This window comes from Corvus moneduloides, chromosome 2, assembly GCF_009650955.1.
Source record: "Corvus moneduloides isolate bCorMon1 chromosome 2, bCorMon1.pri, whole genome shotgun sequence".
NCBI lineage: Eukaryota > Metazoa > Chordata > Aves > Passeriformes > Corvidae > Corvus > Corvus moneduloides.
In genome coordinates this window covers 34,766,077-34,793,630 of record NC_045477.1, presented here as the reverse complement: position 1 = coordinate 34,793,630, position 27,554 = coordinate 34,766,077, and the positions used below count along the sequence as shown (strand labels likewise).

Genomic DNA, 27,554 nt, shown 5'->3' with positions numbered 1-27,554 from the left:
TCAGATCAAGTCTCTCCATTGACTACCAAGGCAATATCGTTATCTTCCTCAAATGTCAAAAGTCAACTCGAACCAAATTGTTCTTTTAATAGCTCAAACGGTTTTCAGTTTGATCAGTATGCAGCTGAGGCTTCTTACATGCCACAGCATCTTGAAAATTATTGAAACATTCACCAATTTTTTTTTTTTTAACCTGAAATAGGCACTTTTGGGTCCAGGGAAGCATTGGTGGAGAAAAACTGGCAAAACTATGAAGCAGCAATTCAGAAACTATTTGCTTTCCTCACTTACTTCTCACAGCCAAATTCACTACTCTCACCTGTGTATTAGTCCATTCCATTTCAGGAAAAGGTCCCAGCTGAAGGCCTCTACCTGTGGGATTTTCTTCCTCTTGGCCTTTCTGGAAGTACATAGAGACATCTACTCAAAACACGTTCCAAACTCAGATTTTTTATTGTCTTTGCATATGGTGCTTAGTTGTGTGGGTTTGCTTCCCAGGTTGTTTTTTGGGGAAGCGGGCTCATTTATTCCCTTGGAGCTGTAAATTGGTGTTAACACATGCTGAATTGCCCAGAGGCTTTATAACAAAAAATAAATTGGCGTTATATGATATAGTATTAAAAATGTGCATGCATATTATTCATTATAAATATTTATGGATTAGCTATTTATCACTGAAGGAAGAACAAGCAAGTTATGTATATTTTACAAGAATTAACACTGTACTACTGTATTTAGGTTTAGTTTTAGTATGCAACATTTACCAGTCTCAAGTAATTATTAGAAAATGAAGCAAGAAGGCTACAAGGAATAAATAAACATTCTCTTAACAGTCCACCTCTTTCTAGCTAAAATTAGAAATTACCCTGTTGCTTCTAAATTTTAAAACCCACTCTAATTATCACTATGAATTTATGAGGTTTTAACAGTAGGAGGTTATATATTTGCTTTTAATGAACATCAGGTTTCCATTTTTTTGTGAAACAGAAAATCTATAATGAATTCAGTCTCCCACATAGGCATGAGTCAATGCCATTGTAGAAAACACATGAGTTCTTAACAAACAACAACAATATGGAAGAGCCCTGTCAGTAAGGGGAGACATAAGGCAGGGATCTCAGTTTTTGTTGATAGCAAAACTACCATATCTGTAGCTATGCATTCAATAGCATTTTTTACACAATGTTTAATACAAAAGGGAGTTAAAAGCATTTTTACAAAGGCCATATCCATTACGATGCTTATGTAATGCTGATCCTCACATTTTACTATGTTACTCTAGACTTTTTGTTTCTATTTTTAATAAAGAATGCTAATTTTAAAAAGAATAAAAGTCATAGATGAGTTAGGTGTGAAAGGATATAAAGATCACCTAGTTCCAACACCCCCTGCCATGGGCAGGGACACCTTCCACTAGACCAGGTTGCTCAGAACCCCATCCAAACTGGCCCTGAACACTTCCAGGGATGGGGCATCCACAGCTTCTCTGGGCAACCTGTGCCAGTGCCTCACCACTCTCACAGTGAAGAATGTCTTTCTTATATTTACCCTAAACCCGCCCTCTGACAGTTTGAAGCCATTTCCTTTTGTTCTGTCACTACATGGACTTGTAAAATGTCCCTCTCCAGCCTCCTTGTAGACCCCCTTTAGGTATAAACCCACTTCTTTTTATGTATAAAAGGTAACACCTTTTCACTCTCACCTGCAAGATTAAGTCTTTTTTAATAGCAAGCATAAAACACAGCAAGTATAAAACCATTGGGCCAAGTCATTCAGGGAAGTCTCGAAACTCTGTTGCTATAAAGAGTGGATAATAATAGTCAAAAAGCTCAGGGTGTAACACTTTTCAGTATAAAGTATAGTCTAAGGAAAAGGGACTTCTGGCTCTGCTTAAAAGGATTAATGCTGTCATACAACGATATTTTTAAGAATTGGGACTTATACTGATGTTGTCAGTCTTGAGGCATTCAGCTGTGTCAGCTAGGAGCAGCGTCCTTTGAGACACAGGAAAATACTGGGAATGGTTTCAGGCTTAAATGCCCTGAGTCACTGTGTAGGGTGCATTTCCACCTCAGGGAAGAGGGATGAATGGAGGTCTGAATATTCAGTTGAGCTTACACAGAGAGGATTTTTACATGAAAAACATCCAGAGTAACTTCTTTTACAGTGTAATGGGCAGCCATGGATTCCCTAACATCAGCACCAAGCTACCAGGAATAACGGGGAGGCATTTTATGGCCAAGTCCACTGGAGCTGAGGCACTTTGACCACAGCAAGCTTTTGTGTACATGTAGTTTAGTTTGACTATTTGGTTCTGGAGACTTTTGAGAAGTGTGTAGTATCCTAAACCAGATAGAAGAAATGCACACTGAGTAGTAAGCACTTCCCTGACAGAGGAAACATCAAAAGCAAAAATACAGAGTAAGGAACACCTCTGTTGAGATCATTAACTAAGGAGGAGCCAAGAGTGAGGTTCTATTGCAAAATGGCCTTCCTTCAAGATATGAAGAATTGCTGTGCATAAGGACAAGGGTTATAACTTATTGTGCTGTAATCATTGATGATGAGACACCAGCAGAACTGTATCATTTTGGGGCACTTTGTTTTAAGATAAGCACTGAAAAAGCCAAAGAAAATCATAGAAGAGGAAACTCACAACTTAGGGAAGACTGAAAACAGGATATTACATAGGGATAGTGAGCAGTTGTCTCCAACTGAGAGAGAAAACAGGGAAATCACTCCAAATTTGCTGCTGCGAAAAAAACCCTCAGCTGCTAGGTGCTGAAACACTGAAAGTCTCCAGTCCTTTCCATGTCCTACATGCTTTGAGTCCATGAGAGGTTTATTCCCTAGTAATTTCAGCACTTTTAATTTGGAACCAGATGATTAATAGCCAGCTAAAAGCAAAAGGCATATTCCTGTGTGCTAAGTTAAAATAAAGTAAATACATACTTGCTTCCAAGGTAAGATTTTACAAATGCCCCTAGTGGGTGTAGTGGTTGTAGAAATGTAATCCTCTTTGTAATAGATGTCTTTTGAATAAACTCTACTCAAAGGCAAGTGAGGTAGCATTTAAAACAGCATTCTTCATCAAACCATGAGCTACAAACGTGGCAACCCTAAAGGTGAGACTGAGTTTCCCAAATAGAGCTGCCACATGTCATCAGGTGCATTAAGGTATCCTTCTGTCTCCAGCTGCTCCCTCAAATGGGACTGCGTTTCCCTCTGTCATTTCTGACAGCCATATGCACACCTCAGATCTTACAAGACATCTAAAATAGCACTATATGCCTATCTTAGACAACCGAATCCCACCCCAAAAAGTCTCTTTTTATTTTAAGGAAGTCTTTTCTAACAGACATTGTTATTCACACTAGCTATTATTAAATGCAAATATATAGTTATAAAATATAAAATTTGGGGTGCTGTTGCACATAAAATCTAAATCTCCTACTCTTTAACTAAAAATAAAAAAAAAAAATTTCAAGTTTCTTTGAATGTTATGAACTACTGTAAGTCCAAAAATCCAAAATCCAGTAAAAGTTTTATACAAGACCTAGAGCCAAACAAGTTTCAGAGTTGAAGTACAACAATTTTAGAAGAATTTAAACACTCTTATAGTCTGGAAAGCCTTGTTAATCTGTGTATTAAGGAAGGATCAGTTTATTGCCATGGAAAAAATAGTGCCTATTAAATACTGGGAAGTCCCATGGTCCAACAAATATTACCTTCATATGAGAACATCATTCAGTGTCATAAAAAAAGTCAGCCACACCAATAGAACTGAGGAAAATAAAGTTTTCTGTTTAAAAACGTCTTCAAAAAGAGATCTCATGAAAATCTACATAGTTCCTACTAATGATATGTAGAGGGCATTGAAGTACTGCTATGCAAAGTAACAGTAATAAAACATGAACATAGGGAGAAGAGATGTGCAAAGAAAATGGTAATGGTGTTTCTAAATAAAGCAATGAAAAATTGTTGCCCTCACAGGAACTTCAATATACTGAACAGTATCTGTGATCACAGTGCTAAACTCAAGTCTGCCCCTCATGCCAGTGATGTAACTACTATAGATGGATTCTGCAGAATTGAGCAGGAGGGGATGAACTTCCATGGTGAATAATTGCTGTGAACTAAAAATTTCATTTATGTCAGACAGTGATGGAAAGGCAAGTTTCAATGAAAAGCTCAAAAATATATAGGAGGCTACATTTTCTTTTAAAATTTGAGTCATTCTTTTTATCAATTTACAACAGAATAATGAACAGCTGATAGCACATTGGAGACAAGTCCAAAAATACTTTTAAAACAGGCTTGTGAATGAAATGAAAATTCAGGAGCAGCAGATGGGTTTAACTGCTGTTAAATGTGGAGTGGTTTCCAAGAACATGTTGTATGTAATAATAAGTAGCCAGAGATATAAAGTTTCCCCAGCAGTTTAAATCCTGAGCATCCAAGCTAAGTGAGGGCTTTCAAGCTTTGGCTCACTGCAACATCCTTACATTTTACCCTTGTCTACAGCAGCAAAAATACTTGTTATTAACAGTGAATGCCAGCAATGAGTGCAATTACAGCAGCACTGAGCACAGTTTCACAGGCAAGCAGGTTTAACATGGGCTTTCTGAAACAAGAATAGTTCTTGGCTCTGCTTGCAGGTTAATCACATTCAGCACCAGGGTATCCATTCTCACAGCAGATAATTATGCCAGTGTACCCAGTGCCTCAGTTTGTGCATACGTTTTACATAATAAACACGTTAGAAATTGCCTCCTCTTCCAATTCTTGATCTGGATGTGGGCACTGGGATGACATACTGCATCTAGGCTTCCTGCAGTCATATCTGACTGCCTCCATGTCTCATGCCCTCTTGGATCTAAGCAACAGTGAAGTCCCAAAGGCCCAGGAAAACAGGCAGCAACTTTCTTGTTTGTACCTAAAACAGTTCTGGCTTCATCTCCTAATCCATCAAAAAGTGGCTTTATTAAGTGACAGCTAGAACTAAGTTAAAGCTTCTACACTTGCTACCATGTATTATTATATTTGACTGACACAAATATTTGTGACATGGAATGAAACTGGAACTTTTAAACTTACAGTGATGCACAGAGGCACAGACAGAGAAGGGTTCAAAAGAATGAGTGCGACTGGCAGAGAATAGAAATTACATCAGGAACAAACCCAGAAAAAAAAAAAATCACTGCTGCTGTCTCCTGCTAATCCAATGGCTTCTGTAACAACAAAAAGTTTGTGAGGAACTGTGGAAAAGAGCATCACTGGATTCAAGGAAGCCTCTGGAGTTCAGAGCAGACTTACAATATAATATCTGTGTGTTCCTACTTAGATGCACCAAGGATGATTCTAGTTAGCTACTCTGTAATACCAGTATCTGCTTGATACTGTCTTGGATGAACTGGAGGGAAAGGATTATTAGGGGAAAAAATGATAGAAAAGAAAGGTGAGGAACCAAATGAAAGAACTATATCAGACCATAGCAGAGATGTCAGACCTTCATGTGGGTTACCAAGTACAAACTTACTCTGTTGCTAGTCTACTACTTTCACTGCTACTCTAGAAAATCATAATTTCTATACTTTCATCACAGAAACCACCTCTTTTTCCAATTAATTCTCTCCATACACACAAACATGGCATAAAAAAAATCACTTCTCTCTAATCCTAGTACTATACTTCATTCATGAAATGGATAAAATTAAATCAGTCCACTGATGCTCATGTGGCATTCAGGGACTACTTGTTTCCGAGGGATCTTCTAAGAGCTTTATTTTTATCCCTTGTCTGGTATCTACTGAGAGGCTTAGAAATGAAATTGCTCTATTGTCTGGGAAATTCAGCCATTAAAGTAACAGTCCCCAAAGCATGCCCTTCATTCCAATCCCAAAATTAATGGTTAGAAAACATCACGTGTATAAGCTAACATCCTTTTGGTCAGTCTAACAAGTAGCCTCACTAGAGGTTGTTTGGAGATTTCCACAGCCATGGCTTCTGTCCAACACATCTCAACTAAAACATCCTAACTGCTGCTGTCAAATGGATGCAAACACAGTTGTTTTGTGTGCTCACTGTTCAAGCTGCATCCTGTTCTGGTTAGTTGGAACTGCTGGAATTCTGTAGCACTACTGCTTCTGGAGTGGCCGTATCACCCAAAGAAATGGAGGCTGAGGAACATGCTCAAGCCTGGACCCTCATTATCCTCACTGTTAGATGTTACACATTACATGAAGCCCTGGCTGTTCTGGGTAATTCCAGCTGGTTCCTTCCAGGTCAAAACTGCTCTAGAAGGAGCCAGACTTATGTAGTGTGGACATGAATAAGCACCTTTTGTTCCACAGTATAGACACAGCCACTTTCTACTACCAGAGGTGCCCAATACTGTTACCTGAAATACAAGTACCCAAGAATTCAAATTATGTCCATTACGTATTTTTCTTTACACATTTGAAAGTAATAGTAGATTTCAGGGCTGGTTGCTAGCAATGCAAATGTATGTGTTTTCAGATTTCTCTTAATCAGAGCTATCAACAACAACCACTCCACCGGAGTCACACTGGAATTTGAAAGTGGTGACAACGGAGAACCCCTGCTGATTGATTTTGCAATAGTCATTCTGAAGGGCTTTTTTACATTGTTTTGACCAGCCATTTAGACAGGGAATTATGGGGATAAGAGATTACATTATTAGAACTAATATTTATTGAAAAGTACTTAAACACATGCTCAGTAAACTATGGTCTGTTCTCAGCTATTAATCAGCCATTTGTACTACTACCACAAAACTGGATGGTACATATGAGCTCCTATTTCACAGAAGCATTTTCTGATAACAGCCAATCATCAAGCACAAACATATAGATTTGTAGGGTTTTTCTTTGCCCTGAAAATGTAAACAAATAAAACCCTGGGTTTTTGTCTGGAGAGCCTTTTTTTTTTTCCTAAGAACCAACATGAGCCTCTTTTGCATATTGTATATTCTGCAAGACTTCAATCAGGGATACGGAAGGAAATTCAATGTATTTTGCACCTTCTCTCATGGCCTGCTCACTCTAAATGACCTTCATTTTGATATATTTTTTCTGCAACATTTTGGAGATGATCTTTCTAATGGCCAACTCCTACCTGCTCCAGATATTTTCTTCCAAAATTGGTAATAAGTGTTAAATACATGTCACTGCCAAATGTAGTCATTTTCCGGTGTCTTACCTTGAATCTGCTCTGGCAGCCTCTGTGCATGTCTCCTTCGAGACCAGACTGGTTATTAAATTCCAGTTATTAGGAAACAAATTTAGGCTCAGGACAACTTTTTCTACTAAACCTTTGTCAAATGCATGAATGACTTTGTCTACAAACAGCAGTTCTCTTACAGGTTTATATTCAGTTCGTGAGTCATAGATTTCAACAACAAAAAGGTTTTATTTGTGAAAAAGTGAAGATTTCCCAAAGCAGTGGTTTGTAGTCAGTACTAGCTTAAATTGATTTCCCAGGAACAGGGGCATGAGATATTTGCACACACAATCTAAAGTCTTCTTCTTTATTACAGCCAACTCTTTGGTCCTTATCACCTGTATTGCAAAAGCCATTTTCAGGCTTCACAGAGTAGAATAAGAGGATTGAAAGAAATTTAGCATTTCAATTATGGAGATAATAAGCGAAATAACATCCTCTAATTTTCTCAGCTTCCCAAACTCTGTAGTAAGACTAAAACATTAGTGTCCCTCTGCTGCTCTCCCCTCAAAGAAACCATGTGTGTTGAGTCACAGGTGCCAACATGGATCAACATGATGAAGTACCAGTACCCCCAAAAACCAAATATATCATATAACAGAACTTAGTTCAGTTTTGACCCAGCAGCCCACTTTGTTCCACAGAGCATCTGTTCATGGCTTTCTAACCTTTCTTGGTCCTCCTGCCCATGAGGATATCACAGATGTGCTTCCTGGTGAAAGATTTTGGTTCTCCAGCACATCTCAAATGATAATAACAAGGAAAAAAAATATCTTCCAGAGGTGGAAAAATCATTAATGTACTGTACTGTATCTATTGATATATCAAACTCATAAAATTTATCTGGTATAAATTTTGACAGAAATATGATTCCCTTCTTTTTGTTCTTACCAAAGCTAATAACTGTGCTTGCTCTGACAGTCCTTAGGGAAGGGATAATTTACTAAAAGGGAGACTGGTTGGTCTCCACATGCTTCTGGAGACTATAACCATGCTCATCAGCTGAGATGATGGTGTTTATGCCATTTTAGCACCAGAGAGACCTGTCTGGCCCTCAGCTGCCACTGGAGAAAGTCATGGGTTTCTCATAGGTGTGGTGACATATCAACCACAGACATATTGGGGGATGTCTCAGATGACATTTAAAATGCTGATAAAATGTCTGTGTCTTGGCAGGTTTATTATCCCTGGAGCATATTTTTCCAACCTCCACTCTGCTTCCTTCATTTTTAGGGGTCTTCTTGATGAGAAAAAGGCTCTCCCGTATTTTCCACTAGTAAAAGAAAGAATTTTTCCTTAGTACCATTACAAATGTCTTCCAATGAGCTGATCATCCAGTTAGTTCAATACTTCTTTAGTGTGGGCATTCCTAAGCAAACTCTACTCTTCACAGACCCCTCTCCCCATCTAGCTTTTGTGCCCATGCCTCTATAACTGCAGTAAGTGCAGCACTGAATTCTTTAACTACCAGTAAAAAATTTACTATCCAGTATTCAAGGTTAGCAGTGAAAACAACTATTTCTGGCTACATAATAGTGTGTGTGCCATGTCCAACTTCATACCTGTCCCATTTACTTCCAGTTTAATAGTGTATTTATCTTCAAATGAACTGCTGTTCATTGCTCCTGAGAGGATTAATCTGAGCAACACACATTTTGGCTCTTGCCAAGTTTCGCAAAGCGATATAATCCATCCTCCTTCTCACATCTTTCCTTTAGTGACACCCAGTGGGTTGGCTTCTGTTAACTAACTCTGCTCCTCAAACTCCACATGCTTTTTGCTGCAGTCAGAGTTGTAATGCCATACACAGCTCTCTTCTCCTACAGTGTTAAGGATCTCAATCAGGACATAATTGTCCACCCACTACTCTGAGTCTGAACTTGGTCCTTTCTTTTGTTTATCAAATTCTTACATCTTTCCTTTCAGAACTCTTAGTGATGTTCCTGCGCTTTGTTTACCCTCCCAGTCACAAGAGTGGTGTTGGGATGTGACTTCGGCATGCTCAATCCCTCCTCCACTATTTTGTGCCACAGAAAAGCTAAGCAGGCTTGATGTGCTCTTGGAAGAGCTCCAGCTGAATGACTGGCAGAAAAACGCGGGGTGTGCGTAACACAGAACACTGAGTCAGCGCGTTTGTGGTGCACACCGAGCATCGGCCCCGTGGGGGGCACAGCAGAGCACACTCACATCTCAGTGTGCATGAAACCAGCGGGATCCCTCACCAGAGACTCAGCCCCCAGAAATGCCACGCACAGCTTCCACTGACTTTTGTATCTCTGACTAAAGCCACTATTCATATTCCATGCTTATGGGGCAGAGAGCATTCCACATCCTTCTTTGCTTCAGTTTTATATAGTCCTTTTGGCTGAGGCAACAAAAACTATCAAAGAGATCGAGGATTTCAACCCAGCAATTGTTAGAAAAGGATCTGCATTTTGCTGGCATTCACAGCTTGCAAAACTAGAGTGGTGTCACTTTTGTTACCCTCCACCTTCCTGGAGAATTCTAGCCTTGGTGAGACTGGCTTTGAAGTGTTTCACTCTCCTCCTCCGTGTATTTTCTCTGCTCCTTTTAACTCCTTCTCTGAATCCTGTTCAGCAATCCCTTTGTTCTGACAGCACTTGCAAGAGAGCTTTTTTATGCCTGGTTTCATCTAGCTGGGAATAACCACAGAAATCTGACGTCGCCTCCCTTGACCCAGAGACTGTGTCTTGCTGACATGAGCACAGAGGTATCCACTGGTTATATCAGAGATGACTAATCTTAAAAAGGTTTGTCATTAGGCTTATTGCACATATATCCCACCTGATTTTAAGGTTTAATTTCAAACCTGTATTCTTAAAAAATACAGAAAATGTAACTACAAACAAAAGAAAAGTAATTGTGATTAAAGGCATTTGGGGATTATAATTGTGCAGTATTTTCCAGCGCCTTCAGGGGCATAAATATACATTTTTGCTTTTGTGCTATATCCAAGGAAATAAAATATACCAGTTCAGAAATGTGTTGGCAGGAAGTCTCTACGCTGTTCAATTTTGGCAGGATGCTAAGTATTAGATGCTAAATATTATTTAACCTCATGATTCAGAGGAAAACAATGTGTACTTAAAGCACAGAAATAATTGCTCTACTTCAGTATGTCCAGCTTTCTTATATTTAAAGGAAATTCACCATCTGAAGACATTTCCAAATTGAATTGTTCTAACATTTAATCCCACACTGCCAATGACAACAGGATAGAATTATTCTGAGGTTTTTTTCTTAATATTTCTCAGTTCTCTTTAGATGAATTCTTAGTGAGTTAATACTTACATCTGCTTTATATACTTACAGCTCTTCAACACAGTGAATGCCAATTTCTGTCCTCAGGTTTATATCTTGGGGACTTTAGAAACCTGCAAATCTTTCTATTGTTCTGTGTGTCTGCTCAGAATATGTTTGTACACACATTATGCTTATGCTATGTATGTGTAATGTCTCTTTTGACTTTACACAGCAGCTGAGCAAGAATATGGTCATATTCAGTAGATGCAAGGAAATGTATTTATTTGTATAGGAAAAATTTTACACCTTCAGTTCTTCCTGTAAAGTATTAATCCTCTTTCTGAGCCACCACCCTGAAGAATTATGTCACAGAAAATAGAGTTAAAGGCAACCACAGGGAAAAAAAAAATAGGCTGTAGTTTTGAAAAGTACTTTACATAATACTTGTTAAAGCTCACTACATGCCATTGATGGAATCACACGATAGCCATAAAAATGAATAGTACCCTTTAATGCCTCCACCATCTAGACATGTTTCACAAGGGTATAATATGTGGTGGGGATTTTTAATCACAAAACTTTCCCTTATTCACTCTGTCTGTGCAAAACAGCTGAAATTTGAAATTTCTTACAGCTGTTGGTCTCGGTCTCCACATCAGCAGCTAACACCCCCCTCCCCTGATCATCGGGCCCCCTTGCTCTGTAAGAGAACAACGGCTGATGGGGACATTTTTGAAAAAGTGAACATGGGTGAAGTGGGAGAAGGAAATGAAGGGACTAAGGGAGTGTTTCATGGGAATGCCTGCTGGATATATCATTCCTTTAGGTGATATCGTAGGGTATATCATCTGACAGTTACTCCAGGTCAAGATATCATGGGAACTGTTCCGCTACATCACCAGACTCCTGCACCCTCCATAATCCTTGATGGACAGGCAAAGAGTGTCTAACCTTCTTGAAAGAAACTTTATGGGTGAAATTAGCCCTGCAGTGTTAAGTTTTAGTATCAGAGTGCAATGTGTAACCAAATGTTTGATACTAGTGAGGTCTCTGGAAAGAAATGGATGCCAATTTCATCTTAGCTCTTGAGATTCGTGGCTGCAGGGTCTCTGTCACAATCACAGCTAAATTTGAACAGTGATATATCAGATTTATGACAAGGTTTGGATGGTTCAGGCATTATGTTTTAGCAGGAATACTTATCAGACTGGACACAAATTAAAAATCTCCTCTACGTTTTAATACTTGGCTAGAGAAATGGAAAAAATAAATTACTTTTAAAGATGATATTTCTGGTCTGATTAATGTCTTCCTGACCAGCAAGTCCTAAAACACTCTGACCATGATAATGCACGTTCGTATTTTACACCAACATACACACACTGCACACAGGAGACAGAGTTAAGGTTGCCATGGGAACTTTACCTCCAGATTTTTTGGGTTTGTATAATTAAAATAACACAAGTACAGTGTTGTAATAATTTAGTTTTACCTTGTAATTAATTACGTTCACATTTTCTTTGGGTGGGAACTCTGTTTATCTGATGGGTACAGCCCAATATGATAACTTTATTCAACATTTCCAAAAGTTGGTTTTCTAAGTAGGGGATATTTTAAACTTGAGTCACTGTGCAGAAATGACCACAGTGCAGTACAGAAAGCACTGCATCAGTGTTAAACCAGGTGGTTCAGCTGCTGGTAAGGCAACATCCATGGCAGCAATGAACTTAGCACAAGCTCTGCCATTGCCCTGCAGGCTGTGCCAGCCCTGGCATAGGCTGATGCTGAGGTGTGGAGAGATGCAGAACACTTCTGGGACCTGATTCCTCCCCTCCAACAGCAGCCATTACCCCACACGTATTTAATCCACCATGGGGAGCACCAGCAGTCCCCAGCCTTGCTCACCAGGGTTGCCCTCAACTCACTGATTCTTGCTTCATTTCTTCTTCTCCTATGCTCTTTCAGGTCAAGTCCCGACTTCTCCTGGGTGTTCAGAAAACTTGAGTTAGCTCTGAGCATAGGAATACAGACTCCTCACTCTAAACTTAGGCTCTGGGTTTTCAGAAGAGCTGACCTACAAACCTCATTGATGTTAACAATTGAAAGTGTGCAGCAAACAGCCTTCCTCAACAAGTCATCCAGATGAGGGCTTTTGTGTCTTACAGAAGTTGCATGAAGATATCAGAAAAGAAGAATGGTCCTTGGAGCCCTTTGCCTGTTCAGTAAAGGGACACTCAGCCTTTTGCACTATCAACCTTCAGAGCAAGACATGCTATTTAAATAAGCAGCAGCCTTTCCTCCTCATTTGAACATGCTGCTTCCTCAAGAGACCCGGACCTTGCCATAGGCTGTTTGCAAAGCAGAGGATACTCACACCGAGCATGGAGAGATCCTTACTGATCTAATTGCAGTCATGGGCCACTGCTGACCCCAAGAACATGAGCTTCAAAGCCTGCATTTGATATACATGTACAGATACTGCTGTCAGTGCCACAGATGTGGAAAATGAGCTTTCTGAAGAGCCAGATGGTTTAGTCAAGGGGAAAAGAACTAAAACCACTCAAGATTTTGCATTGTAGTGAAATGAGACCTTACCATATATATGTCCGTCTTGAGGAAGGAGTTTAGTTAAAATATTCAGTGTAAGTCTCGTCCCTAAAGGAATAGCACTTAATACATGTTAAAATATAATTGTGTAATTGGAACTCAAGTGTTTGGGTTATGTAAAAGGTGCTGTAGGCGTATCAGCTTAGACAGAGGTAATTAGATCTTGTATATTAACATTTTTCCCTTAAAGGGATAATCAGCAATAGTTTTAGTAGTGGAGATGCTCAAGCCTAGAAGCTTGGATGGAAAAAGGTGCCTTATTTGGCCCTATGTTTGCTTTGTTCCTACCTCTGCCACTAACTAGACTGAAAGAATATTTCTGCAGTAGATTACTTGCTTAATACAATCCCCTCTGGGTGCCCACACAATGGCAATACTGACACTGCTTTTGGCAAAATCAGCACAAAACTGGATCACCTGCAATCATCAATCATGGTGCTGAAAATAGGACTAGGTAGTGGTGTTAAATAATGCAATACCTGGCCTGTATATTTAGTAATGGGTCATGCACTGAAGCCACAGAAGAAGCCTGTGGCAGGGCCAGGAACAGAAGAAATCAGAGCTCTCCTGTCTCCTTGAGGCAAGGATTAACACTTTACACAGATACGAGTAAACAGCCACACACCACTGCTTAGCTCAGTCAACCTGAAGGATACAATAACAACAAATATGGTTTTACTCACAGTAAGGTGAATGACAATCAATGGCACTACAGCTTTTGAGCATCCAATTGAAGCCCTTGAAAAATCAAGTGGGTGCACAGGAAGATAGGCTACTATTCCATCATAGGATGAAGACAGGAGAATATTACGGATTTCTTGGGAGTTTCAAATACATGGTAAAGTTTTCTAGAGAAAAGGAGCTTTCTATTTTGAAAACAGAACACTGCATCTTTAGAAAGTGGAACAGCAGAGTACAAAAAAAAGATGGTTTTGGTTTTTAGAAGTTTTCTTTTCAAGATAAAAGGAGAAATGTACAGTTCCTCAAGCCAGAAAAACAAAACACAGCCAAACAAACCACCCACATACAAGGACTACTCCAGGTATTTTCTCATTTCATTGCTGCTCTCCTTGTCTTTCATATACAAGAAAAACATTCCGGGAAAGAAATTCCAGGAAGAAATCCAGACTTTAAGCTTCTCATCGAGAAGTTCATACTAAACTTTGGAATCCAACAAAAATCTCAACTGAAATCAAGAGAAGGTTAATCCAAACTAGAAATATTTCCTCCGTTTCATATTTCTCCCTTCACGCCTGCTGAAGACCTCCCTATCTCTACTCTGTGCTACTCACATAAGGCTTTCTAAAGACTTTGAGAACAGTACAGATATCTTGTTTCTAGGTAAGTCAAAGCCTCTCTTGGTACCTGAAGGGGAATCCCTACTTTTTGGCTTTGTTCCTAAAGTCTCAAAAGATCAGGACTTGTGGATTGAAATATCTGGGTGGCCTAAACAGAGATCTCTCTTCAGTATTTATCTGCATTGATGTAAGAGGCAAGAAGAAGGAAAGAATTGTCACCAAGACCCATAGGACAAGCTCCCTTGTCTTCCCTTTTTTTGACCCACACCATGTATATGACAGAGATGGACAGCCTATTTCCAGAGGCATTCCCAGCACAAATATCAAGAAACTCAATATAATTTTTTTCCCTAAGGCTAGTGACTAGAAGTTCTCAATACACTTAATAAAGTATTTTCTTAACTGCAGATATTTAGAACAAAAAATATATAGCAACAGTTGCAGAGCTCCTTAAAAATAATTCAGAGCCTTTTTGACTCGCCTGTTTTCCAAAATGCATCTGTCCTAAAACGTGTTTTCCATTGTGGGATTGCACCTGAACCTGATCTTTGTAGACTGTGCAGCCACGCACGGCAGTGCACTTCGGAGCAGGGGAAAGCAGCAAGTCCACGTGTCTCTAAGCAGTCTGCACCCTCCTTTTAGGGCTCAAGTGGTAGCTCAGAGAAAGCTGCTAAATGGTTGTTTGTATCATCTCTGCAGGCAAGCAGAGTAGAGTATCTACAGCCAAAGAAGAGACGAAAGCAGCTGTAGTTGATAGCAAACACTACCAGAAGGTCACCACTACCTGGAGGGTGGTTGTTTCCAACCCAAAAGCTTTTGAGCTCAGGCGTCTCTGCTCATATTTAGAGCGTTTAATTATAACTTATATTTTTAGCGTTAGTGAAAACACATTGAAAAAAATAAAGTGCTTTTCTCCTCTTTTGTGATCTCGCCTGTTAAACCATAAATATGAACCTATAAGGTCTTTCTCTTTTGGGAATGGTACCACAGCTATAAGTATCATTATATAATCATGTGTTGAACTCAGAATTATTCTACTTGCACACCATAGGTTCAAGTACACTATTATAAAGGGGCGAAATTCACTTCATTTTCCAAACTTCATACAGAGAAAATGTAACTTGAAGAGTTACAAGTTCAAAAAATGTTCAGCTCTTTCCAGTTTTCAGCACCTTCTCTTTTGTCCTGCTACAGCTTCATTATTTTTTTATTCTTTGTAGTACACAGCATTCTTTTTGAATGAAAAGAAACCCTTCCACATTAGTCACAACAGGAAAACGAATTTTGCTTTGCAGCTGGTGAAGGAAGATTATCAGAACTTTTATTCACATGCAGAAGATAACAATATAATAGCTAAGGAATGCTGACAAAATGCTGTGTTTACTCTAATTTATCAGCTTTGCAAGCCTTGACTTGTTCTCAGAAAAGCTACCTAATGCATGACTGCATTATTCCTCTTTGATAAATTTTGTGCCCTAAATTCAAGTAAAATCCAGCAGATTCCAGGGGACCACACATAGTGTTATACTCAGTATTTATTTGATGCTTTGTGGAGCTATTTAATGATAGGAAAAGCAAGAGAAGACAGTTTTCCAGGGCCTTGTACCCCTTAAAAAGGCAGCAATATGTTCAGACCAAATGAACAAATTTCTTTAGATACCAAGTCTGACTGAGGTCTGAGAAAAGCCTCTCAATAAAAAGCCCTAAACCTAATTTCTGCAGCTAAACTCCACCAAGGAATAGAGTCTTGTTAAGTGCTCTGCCTTGGTCTTTAAGTCAGTCATTTGCAAGGTTTAACCAAATCTGGAATTCCTAACATGAAGGTGTTTCACTACAATGCGATATCAGTCTTAGTTTGGGTCTCTGCATCAGCTTCTCACCATCTAACTAGAGGAATAAATTATGCAGGAAAATCAAAGCAGAATCTGCTCCCTTTCCTTTTCTTGCCTTATTTTAATTTTGGTTGCAATTAATTCAAGGAGTTAAAGCCTTCTTAATAAAGAAATGCTTAAAATACATTAGCTAGATTTAACTTATTAGAGTTTTGACAACAAGTCATGTTATTATTTACTGTAGCATTCAAAGACCTGTTTGACTTCTCACTCTTGCATAAGAACTTTCAGGGATGTGACAACGTGCATTTTCTATACAAGGCAAATAGACCTCTGCATCACAAACATTTTTGACACTTTCAAATGCAGTTTACAGCCTTAAACAGACATTCTGCTTCTCCCACCCACCCACCATCACATCCAAGGCCTACAGTCACCAAAGATTCAGAATTAAGAGTGGGAGTATTACTAATCTACCAGGTAAGTGCAGAGTTTAGAGACCCGTTTGTGTGTATGTCCATATATGTGACAGGGTATGGACACATATCCCTATTCCCGTCTGCTGCTCTCACCAGAAGTGCCCTCCTAACTTCCCTACCCAAACCAACCACATCGGCTGACCTGGAGTCTAACAGGGAATTTTAAGTAAGAGCCAGGAACAGCAGAGAAGGCACATATGCATATTGGAGAGGTGAAGCAAAGCAGAGGAGGAGCTAAGGCATAAGCCGGATAAAGGAAGCACTGGCGAAACAAAATTCTGCATGGGCAGATCCTTAGCAGGCACTTCAATCCTGTCAAAAGCCAAAGGGACTGGTATCTAATTATCTCAAGGATCACAACCTTAGAGTCTCAAACTTTTCCTGAACTTATTTAGAAACAGAGGCATAAAAGGTGATGCCCCACCCCTGTGACAGAAGCCCCTACCATCCTGGCACCTGGCAACACTCCCAGCTTTAATCAGAAGAGGCCAAATCAACTTCCCACACATATTTTATTGGAGCAATGGAGGAACAGGGAGTAACATTCAGAACTTTCAACTTCCTTTTCCTAATTTTAAACTCTGAATTGTGCTTCCCATATTTCCTTCTGTTTTAGCTGCAGCGGTATTTTACCTGGCATTACTTAAAACCCACACCATTTCTTCTGCAAAGAGAGGTGTACAGCTGCATGCTAAATCACCTCTCATTTTTTCTGCTTTCAGTGATATTTGGATGAGGTCATTTATAGAGGTTCTTTCCAATCAACATTTCTAAGATTCTGTGATTACTTTGTATGCATTCTTGTAATGTGAGCTGACCCATTCCTATCTGGGCTCCTTTCTTTTATGAATTACTGAAGACAGTAGAAGAAAACTCATCAGACTTCAGGACAACTAATTCTCATCTAATAACAGAAACTTTATTAACTCATGGAGCCCTATGCTGTCTCTCCTGGTGAATAAAAACAGTTGAGAAGCAGCTGGTGTTCGCACGCAGAATGTGGATTAGTTTGAGAGCATCTCCGTTTCTCTGGCTCAGCACACTGAAAGTTTTTATTCCAATTACACAGGAAAGCAGTAGTTGCTAATGCTCTGTGGCGCAATCCAGCATCAGTAAGAGATTTATACATCAGATGGGCAACTGTAGACAGCAAATTAAATCACTGGTTTAGGAAGCTGCCTCCAATGCAAGGAGCAATAGCCTGAGGTCCAAGTCCCAGCTTTATGAGGAAGGTGCTGTTCCCTTGTCCCTCCAGCTGTACCCCTGAGGAAGCAAGCCTGAAGGCCCTGCAACAAAAACACTTTCAATACAAAACCTTCCTGTTCATAACCAGATCTTGCAACCCTCTGAAAGTTTCTCTCACATAGGCTCTACTCCCTCTCTCTCTGCTCACTCCCAACACCTTCACAGGGCTGTGATCTTCAAGACACTGGAAAGACATGCCCTTAATGCTGAAAAATTAAAGACCTGCATGTCTGGAACTCACGTGGGGGTTGATGCATATAGTAAAGAGTGCAAAACACCAGGGCTTTAAGGAGGAGGTGCAACAGTCTCCTCTGTAATACGTACATACACACAAAATTAGACCCGCAAGTGCATTTTCTAGGTCAACTTCTTCTCCCTCCTCTGCTCTCACCTCCTCCCTTGAGTTTTCTTAATTGTTCTGGGAAGGAATACATGTTTCAAAATGTATCACTAAACTTTATCTTATGAAAACATATTGTCCTGGTTATTTTACATCCTAAACTACTGTGTATGGAATGTTAGTCCTCAGTTAACTTTACCAGTGCAGAAATGGCCTGTGCTTTCTTATGCTGTCAAGTGTTTAGTTCCTACACAGCTAATCTATTATCTCTCTTAAGCTAAGGACCAGGAATCTGAGAACAAAAACTGACACAAACAAGGGACAGAAACAAGTAGGAAAATTGTATTTTTATAGGAACAGTGCAAAACACTGCTACAAGAACACTGAAAAGACCTTCCCTCACAGCTCTGCAGATTTTTTTGTGTCCTGAATTTTATGGGACTCTACAGCACTTAGCTTAATTTATTGTGGACTGCAGAACCTGGGATATAATGTACAGTTTGAGAGCCATATGGCCCTCTAAACTGGGCTGAATGTCCCTCCTAGCGATCAGTCTGACCACAGTTCCTGAACACTCATAAGATTTGCATGATGCAGTTACTGATTTGCGTCCTTGCAACAGGTGTATGTTCATCTGCTTGTCAGCTTCCTTCCTCGTATATCATAATCCTATGACTTTTTTAAAATATCTTTGCAAAATAAAAACTCAACCAGAGTTCTGGAAATCGCTTCTTCTCTTCAGCAATTTTATGTAATAAATTAAATGATAGTAGCACTACTTGGATGGGTGGAGATAAGAGCCTGTCAGCAATTTCTTCTCAAACCCACTTTTGCAAGGACTTGCAATTCATCTACAACAATTTGCTATGGGAAAAAAAAAAACCCAGAGAGGAGGATGTGAAACCTCAGACCTGGAGGAAAAAACCTTAAAAAGAAGGATGAATAATAGTATTTCAAGGTATACCTGAAATAAATAGTGTGGAAAGAGGTATACACAGAAATAAAAGGAGGAAATACTTTGATTTTCACCAACATCATTCCATTTTCACTTATATTGTCCCCTGTCTTTGCCTAACTATGGCTTTATGTTGGTCCTTAAACCACTTGTACCTACACTGTTCATTTCATTTCAGTGCTGTTTACACACAATAACTACTAACTCTCAATATTCCTCTGAGCCAAGTATTACCAACTTGATTTTCTAGAAAGAGATGCAAGGCACAATTTTTCTCAGGCCACAACAGGAATTCTATGTGAGAGCCAGGAATAGAAATAAGGAGTTCCCATTCCCTGTCCTAAATCAAGGTCACAGAACCCTCTCTGGCACAGACTATTTTCTCAATGTTTTATGGAGGTGACTATCCTGTTATGGAACTATGTTTTATACAGACTGGGGTTTCCCTGGGATGCCTACAAATTTCAAGTCATCTCACTGCAAGCTGACAACACCTCTCATAAACAGTGTAAGGGCCAGGACTAACACAGTTTAACAACATATTGTTCACAGGGCATTACTATAAGCCTTATAAGGTGGTAGGCAAGAATGCATTTACTAATTTAAATGCCTTTTTTAGCTATGAAACCTTTTAATTCACTGAATTTAAACTCCTCTCTTACTTGAAGCACCTGTGGCTGGTAAAGGTTAACTGTATGTAGCTAAGATGGGAAGTATTTAAGGGTGGAGCACCTCTGTGCTGGACACAGGGTCTCTTTTCTTTCACTGAATTCAGTGCAAGTTTCTCACAGTTTTGGGCTTGGACCTCTAACCCAGCATACCTGGCTATATTTCAGGTGGACTGTCACATGCGTGGTGGTCACAGGTCCAGATGAACCAAGCCTGACAGAGCTGTTATGATTAGATTAAATCTGACCTATTGGTTAGATTTTTCAAGATCCAAGTTGTTGAATTATGATTGAGACCTTATGCTACATCAACTCTGCTAAACCCCTCTGCTTCTCAGCATGACCCTTGGTTCTCTGGCCAAATGGTTGAGAGAGGCCCACATCCATGTTGCTACTAAAGTAGCATTTTTAATAAATCAATCCAAGATGTGTTTCACACTCTCAAATATCACCAAAAGGCAAAGGGCAGGGGTGGGAGGTGTTTGAAGATAGAGGCAAGAGGTTTGGCTGTAGGCTGCAAGTAATCTTCCCTGTTGCAGTCTCATCTATACTCCCTTTTGGTTCCTGGAATGAACAATCCTCCAAGCCATGTCTACAAATTGTCTTGAAAGACCTTGGGATAACCCCCAAATTCAGCCAAGGAAAAAAATCGAACAATTTTTCAATATAGAATGTCAGGAGCTGAGTATTTGAGTACAATCATTAGTCCTCCTTTACTTAGAAATACAGGTATACTTTAAATATTTGCAGCTGGTCCAAGGCCTGCAGCTACAGGTCTGTTTCCATAGGGGATGAGATCACATTCTGCAAACAAATGATGTGTCTACATTCCTTCTCAGGCAACCGTGTGTTGGGACAGGCTCTTTACCACATTACACACATCTACAGAGCCTCCAGCTGATTCATTGTGGGAACTTTGGTGCTGACAGCACCTTACAACTTTCTGAACATCCATATTTGGCATATTCCATCTTAATTACAGTGAACAGCTGTCAGCATCTCCTAAAGGAAATCTCCCCACAATGACATGTCAGGATTCTCAGAACCAAGGTTTTTGAAATGCCAGTTTGAGGAAAAACAAAAAACTTTCCTGTTTACTGAGAGTCAGACAGTGTCCCAGAAAACCTGTTTTTCTGCCTTGGTGGGGATCATTAGAGAAGCTAACGGGTGCAATTCCTCACTGAAGTTGGGTGAAGATTTTTACTTTCCAATGATACTCTCAGTACACTCAAGAGCCGAGTGACTCAAAAGAATAGTGCAAACTGCCTTAATACTTCATCAGATCATTCTGTGCCATCTCTCCTGGGATTATAGATCATTAACTTCTACAGGGAGTCTCAGGAATTCCCATAAGTAATCTTTCTTCTCATTCAGGTTTCCATTACACTCAGCACAACCCCCACCCACTCTCTCTTGAAAAATCCTGTCCTTCATGTTTATAAATACTACAGCAAATGCTTAAAGCTGAAGGAAGTACAATCAGAAAAGTGAAAGCAATAAATATTTATATTTTAATAATGAGAATATTTCTGACAGGTACACTGGAAATATAAAAGCTACTTTTCAAAGATCAGGAGAACTGTTCAGTGACAGTTTTCAGTTCTATTGCTATCACTTAAATATATTTATATAACACTTCTTTATCACCATTCTCTTCTATGACATCTCTTACAGCTAAGATGAATGTCTATATATATCCCTCTCTTAGTCAATAATTAGTTTGCAAAATCAAGCAGCTCATGTAGCTGAGCATCAAGTCATTTCTATTTGAAAGTACCTCATTTTATGTAATTATTATGTATAATTTAAAGCAAAAATATATTAAAAAAAACAAGTGTCTGAAAAAACTCTGAACTTCTCCTTCAAAATGTTCGGTAACCCTTAGCTATGTTCCTCCTGCCCTACTTTTTCCATAGGTAAACTTTATTGCAGTACTTATGAACCACAACAATCAGCTCTTCTTTATTGCCAGCTTAAAAAAGAAACCCATTTCCCACTATGGCTGTATGTTCAAAGGTACAGTACAGAGGGCATTCACAGTGTCCTTTAGCTCCAGGTGAATTTTAAGTAATTTGAAAATCAGACTCCAGTGCTGCACTACCAGAGAATGTTCTTGTGATGACAGAAGCATGACAACAAGACGGGGCTGGAAGGAACTAGGTGATAATTTAAGGTCCCCTCCAACAGAAACCATCCTATGATTCTGATAGCAAGCACTGTGAGCCATCCGGTCCATTGCCCAGCTGCTGACAGCAGCTGGAAGAAGATATTCAGGCAAAATGTGGGGAAAAAAGCCACTGATTCAAAATGATGTAGGGATTGAGGATCTCACCTTCAACAGAACTTCCTTCCAGTGTATAAAACTTTTAAAAAACAAAACAAGACACCTTAATAAAAAAAACCCCAACACTTTTAGTACTGTTTTCTTAATTTAAGCTGTCTCAGGGAATCTCCCACCAGCCACCCATCTCTGTCACAGTGTACAGGGAGCTTGTGGGCAGGACAGTGGCAGAAAGTGAGACACAGTACTCACACACAAACACAAATATTTTTAACATCTTATCCTGATGCTTTTCCAAAAATACCTCAGCATTTCCCTCCAAGATGTTGGCCAGTGCCAGTGGGCAAGTGAACTCATTTCAAAAAAGAGAAAATGGTAACCCTTGTTTGCATTCCCTAACCAGTGATTGAGTAAATCCTGTGTGATTGAGGGCATGGGCCCAAACTTTCAGAAGATTCATGATACAACTTTTTTTGTCCCATTTACAATCTAGCCAGACCTCACCAGCTTCCTTTTCTGCTTGCCTCCTCAGGACCCTTGCCCAGGCCACTGCCTTCTCATCCTACCCCTAAGCTGCTGTCTCTGCAACATCCTTCCTCACATGTTTACCCCACCTGCCCCACCTGAACCATCCTGCTGCTGCCTCTTACCTCTCCTTAGGCTTCTGCCATCCTGTGTCTCCTGTAATATTGATTTCTGCAGCACCCATGCTGAGTTCAAGGTAACAAACCTAGGATCATTTACAAAGTCACAGTCTGTTCAGAGCTCCTCTCAATGCTCCTCAGGGGTGGGGGACAAGAAGTTCTGAAGAGTAGGATCCACTTTATACATTTTTTAATGCTGGGAGGAGTTCCTGACAGGGTCCAAGGGCCTTATAAACTGCTACTTGGGCCTCAGAAGATCTCAGGCTCGTGGCCTTTGAGTGAAATGTGTAGTTCTTTTCCCACACTCATTGATGATGGGCAGGAACTGCTGGAGAGCTATCACTTCCTCTTCAGCCAGAAGTGTTAAAGTGCAGGGGGTTAGTGAATGCCTGACAGAAATAAAAAGATACAGCCACGTAAGTGTGCTTGGGCTTATACCCCATGTCCAGCTTGCATAAATGCAATCCAGAGAAGAAAACTCTCCCTGCCTTGAGCATTGTGCATTAATGCACAAATCCTCTGTGACTCAAGTGATCATACTCAGAGCCTCTTGCCAGTGGCAATCCTGCATCTCTTCTGCAGCTCCTTCTATTGCTGAGCATTTTTGTTTAAACACCACAGTAGCCTAATAAGAATAATGTGGAAGTAGGTTTCTCAGTGCCACTGTCAGTGTTATGCATAGCAAGTGGCAGCAATGTTCCAGCTGACTTACCCTGCTGATTGTCCATGAATAGGCAGCAAACTCTTTCAGAGGGTTCTGGAACCCTATACAATATACCAGTCTCTGTAGATGGATCAGAGAAGTCAGCATGACCATGAATACGTTGTATTTTTGCATCTCTCCACTTCTGGTCCCCCAAAAATCAGATTAAATATGTCAGTGGAGTAAGATGTTAGATACACATCATCATGCAGCAGGAATGGATCCACAGAATGAAGAGCTGATAAGAAGGGCTCAATCACAGCATCACACCTGTTTTGTGTTTTACTTTAAAATAGTGTTAGTGTGTTTTTATAAACTGAATACATGTAAGATTTTGCAGAATACTAGGTGTGTTTCTGAAATTAATCTTTCTGCTTAGTTTCATCAAAAAAGCATCCTGTTTCCACACCCCAAGCCTACTCCATAATGCAAAATAAATCAGGACACATGGGCAGGGCTGGGGGATTATTTTCAAAAAAACATTTGGAATTTGAATGAGTGTTCTATCTAGTTGCATCCATTGCACTTGAGTTCATGTGGGTAGATCAAGAAGCTAAAGCATGCAAGGCCTTGAGCAGGTCTGCTGTGTATCATACCCAGTTGGAGAAGTGCTTTCCTGTCATCTCAAGAGGCTGCTCGGTACAATAGCCAGGTCTAGATTATGACAATATAGAGAATATTCTCAATTAAGAACTAAGTGACATCTCAGAGTTTGTTCAAGAGACTAAACACCAGTACAGAAAACTACTAGTTTTCTAACAGTTTGATAATGATAAAAATAATAAATATGAATGTCAAGGTATTCAGTAATGCCACTTACTGTTTGTTTTAATAATAAAATCTTCTGCATTCCAATAGTTTTTCAAAACATAGACACTTTGGCAGTTGAAGAAACAAGTGGGTTTACTTGCATGATCACCTTGGGTAGTGGAATAGGTCATTATTTGATTGTTTCAGCTAAAACTGAGAAATAGTAGGAGAAAACCTACCAAAACCACCTACTTTGCTGGAGGACAGGTTGTGATAAATGTGCTAGGAAGAAAGAAAGGAGACAGGGAAGAGAGGTAAGTATATCTTATCCCTTTAAAAAGAAATTAAATTATGCTAGGACAGATATAAAAATAAACCTAAATCAAAAGGAAAGTAGGATTAATCAAAATAGCTGGTCAAGGTCAACAAACAGAGAAGTCAATGGAATCTCCTCAATATCTATTTTCAAAATATATAAAAGTAAAGAGGTAAGGCAGAACAACACTTCCATTTGAGAGTCAGAACTGCAGCTGAAATATAATTTAAGAAACATGTCAGTCAACCTGAAATCCCTTCCCGGCACTCTTAATAAGAGCAAAATGAACAGGATATTAAGAGCCAGGAGATAACTCTTCTGCAATACTGAGCAAACAATTCAGCAAAGTGAGTAAGCACATACTGACATTCTAGCATGCATTTAAGTTTCAGCATCTTCAGTGAGAATCTGATATGTGCCTGTGCACTCCTCTCAATAGAGATCCATGAACGTGGGTCTGTCTTACACACAAGCCTTCCTTCAATCTGTGCACATGAATCTGTCCGGTAGCTGTGGAGCTTCTCATGGACTCAGGGAATAGGTATTCATGTGCTAACCCTGCTAAGACAGATCTGCAAAGCACCTCCTGGCACCTGAGGGCCATGTTTTACAACCTGCTTATCCTCCTTCTGCTTCAGCTCTGTACTGCTGTGATGGGAACATGGGTACTTCCCTACTAGAAATTGAAAAAGTGTTCAAATGTGTTAAAGTGCAATCGTGGCAACTCAGGTAGTAACTGACCTGTCCTTCAAATTACACTTGCTCTGAATTCTTTGCAATTTCAAGGTCAAGGATTACAAAACTGGACATCACTGAAAGGAAAGGTCCAGGACAAGGACAACTATCAAACTGCAGGAAATCAAGCTGAAAAGCAAAGCTTCCTGCAGGCACAGTGAGGGCTCCTCCATGACCTTCTTTGCAACATACGGTGTGGAAAGATGTGCACCCTCTTCCTGCCCCACTGAACTAACTCCCTGGCACCACCTGCTAGGAATGAGAAGACTGTAAAACTATTGCATGAGGAACAGATAAAATGTGCATGGGTGTGATGGTTCTGAGGCACTGCGTTTCTCTCACTCACTGCCCATAGGAAAAAGAAGTCTGTATGTAACACAAACTTAAAATTAAAAGCTGTAAATCACAAGTGTAAGCAATACTGCAACTTGCCCTCTCTTTTTGAAAGGAGTCAGTTAATAACATGACCTGGTTATTTTGGCACTTGGAGATATTTGCCTGTATTTTGAATTCCTCTGTTGTCTATTCCACTATCTAGATTTTATATTCTGAGGACTTATTTTCTCCTCTGTAACCAGAATATAAAGTATCATTTCAGGCTATTACACTCTTTCCTGAGTTCAAGAGTCACATGATTCTAGAAGTCACAATATTATGAGCATGCTTAGATCCATGACTTCATGCCATATGACTAAAACATTTCCTGAAAAGAGTCTCACTTCTTATTCACACTTCTTTGCTTGTTAACAATGGATCTGCACCTATAAATCTAGAAATATAACCAAAGCAAAAAGTCATGGATTCATATACAGGCTGCAGAACAAGGAGAAATGAGAAAAAGGTACTTGAAGTGAGGTGATATTCTGTACATTTACCAGTGTAATTCATGCATGCTTGATGGTGGTATCAAAGGGTACTAATCTGACACATGTTGAACCAGCCCAAGATAAATAAGTTCATTTGTGCTCCTTCTCATCTCTCTGAAAATGATCACTATACCACACATCCACTTTTCATTTGAAAAGTAGTTCATACACCACCACAATAAGATAAAACATTGGCTGTGACTAATGTAATGAGCCTGAAGCACTAAAAGATGAGGAAAAAAAAGTTTGAAATTTATGACTTTTATTCTCTTGCTTCCTCCTAACAGGATCTGAAAATCTTGAAAGAACTTAAGTGCATCAAAGAATATCCTTTGAAAATCATGCTTACAGGCAGGAATACAAATTGGATACTTAGTCCCAAGGCCACTGGCCTACCTTTGTGGAAGGGTGGCTTGCATTTAATTTCCCCCGACTAACAATTCACCTTTATTAATTGGAATTTAACATTTGAAAACAAGAGGACTTAAGGTTTGAAAGTTAAAGTAAAAAAAATATCATTTTTTTCTTATGAAAATAATGCAAATTAAAGAAAGCTTCTAATTTGACAAACTCTTGATGCTATTTATATCACTAGTGGCATCATGACACAGCAATTAAATTATAACCCTTTCACTAATAGAACATATTTTTGCCTATTTAAAACAGAAGGGAACAAACAAGAAACTTTAGTTCAAAAAAGCCTCGAGTAACCAGACATGTAGGCAGGCCATAGTTACAAGAAAAGCAGAAGGCAGACTGAGAGTTTGTATGTGTTTGACTATAACCAAGTTTGAGTTAGTGTATTATATGAAGCAATACATGATCTGTCATTCACTTCTAGCTGATATACGTTTAGGCAGCATTGGGTCATCTGTAACCTATTTCAAAAAGTCTTTTCATTTTACTTAGGCTACTCTGTCACGTAGGAACTCAGAAAACATCCTGTGTTCCCTAGTTTGTGGACTGTATAACTAAAATTTGATTTTTTTAACTTAGCTATTTTTGAGGATTAGTAACATTCAAGTATGAAGTTAATGACTTTAAGTAATTACTGACACTACTTTTTTTTATATATAACTGCTCATTTCCTACTCTATTTAGACATAGAGGAACAGTTTTAATATGATCCAGTATTTAAGGAGAGCAAGGAAAAGGAATGGGACAAAGTATGTGACCCCCCTGTAAGATCATTATGATTGACCCAGTGATCCAAGAACCAAACTTTTTACCCAAAGACAATAAGTTTTGAAAACAAGCCATCGCTTCAGAATTATTTCAGTAAAATAACAAACAGCAGTTATACTCAAATGTCAAGTCAGGATGTATATC

The 27,554-nt window shown here is 39.4% G+C and overlaps 1 protein-coding gene across 21 annotated transcripts in view; it reads right to left on the bottom strand.

Annotated features, from left to right (window-relative positions):
• The window catches only part of DLG2 (discs large MAGUK scaffold protein 2), a 1,001,432-nt gene that overhangs the window by 601,064 nt on the left and 372,814 nt on the right, over positions 1 to 27,554 (bottom strand). For 14 of the 21 annotated variants that reach the window (XM_032099063.1, XM_032099062.1, XM_032099064.1 and 11 more), the window contains one exon: positions 320 to 400. The exons of the other annotated variants lie outside the window; for them this stretch is intronic. In XM_032099063.1, coding sequence (XP_031954954.1) covers positions 320 to 400 — 81 coding nt within the window. The remainder of the gene's footprint in view (positions 1 to 319; positions 401 to 27,554) is intronic. 21 annotated transcript variants of the gene reach the window in all.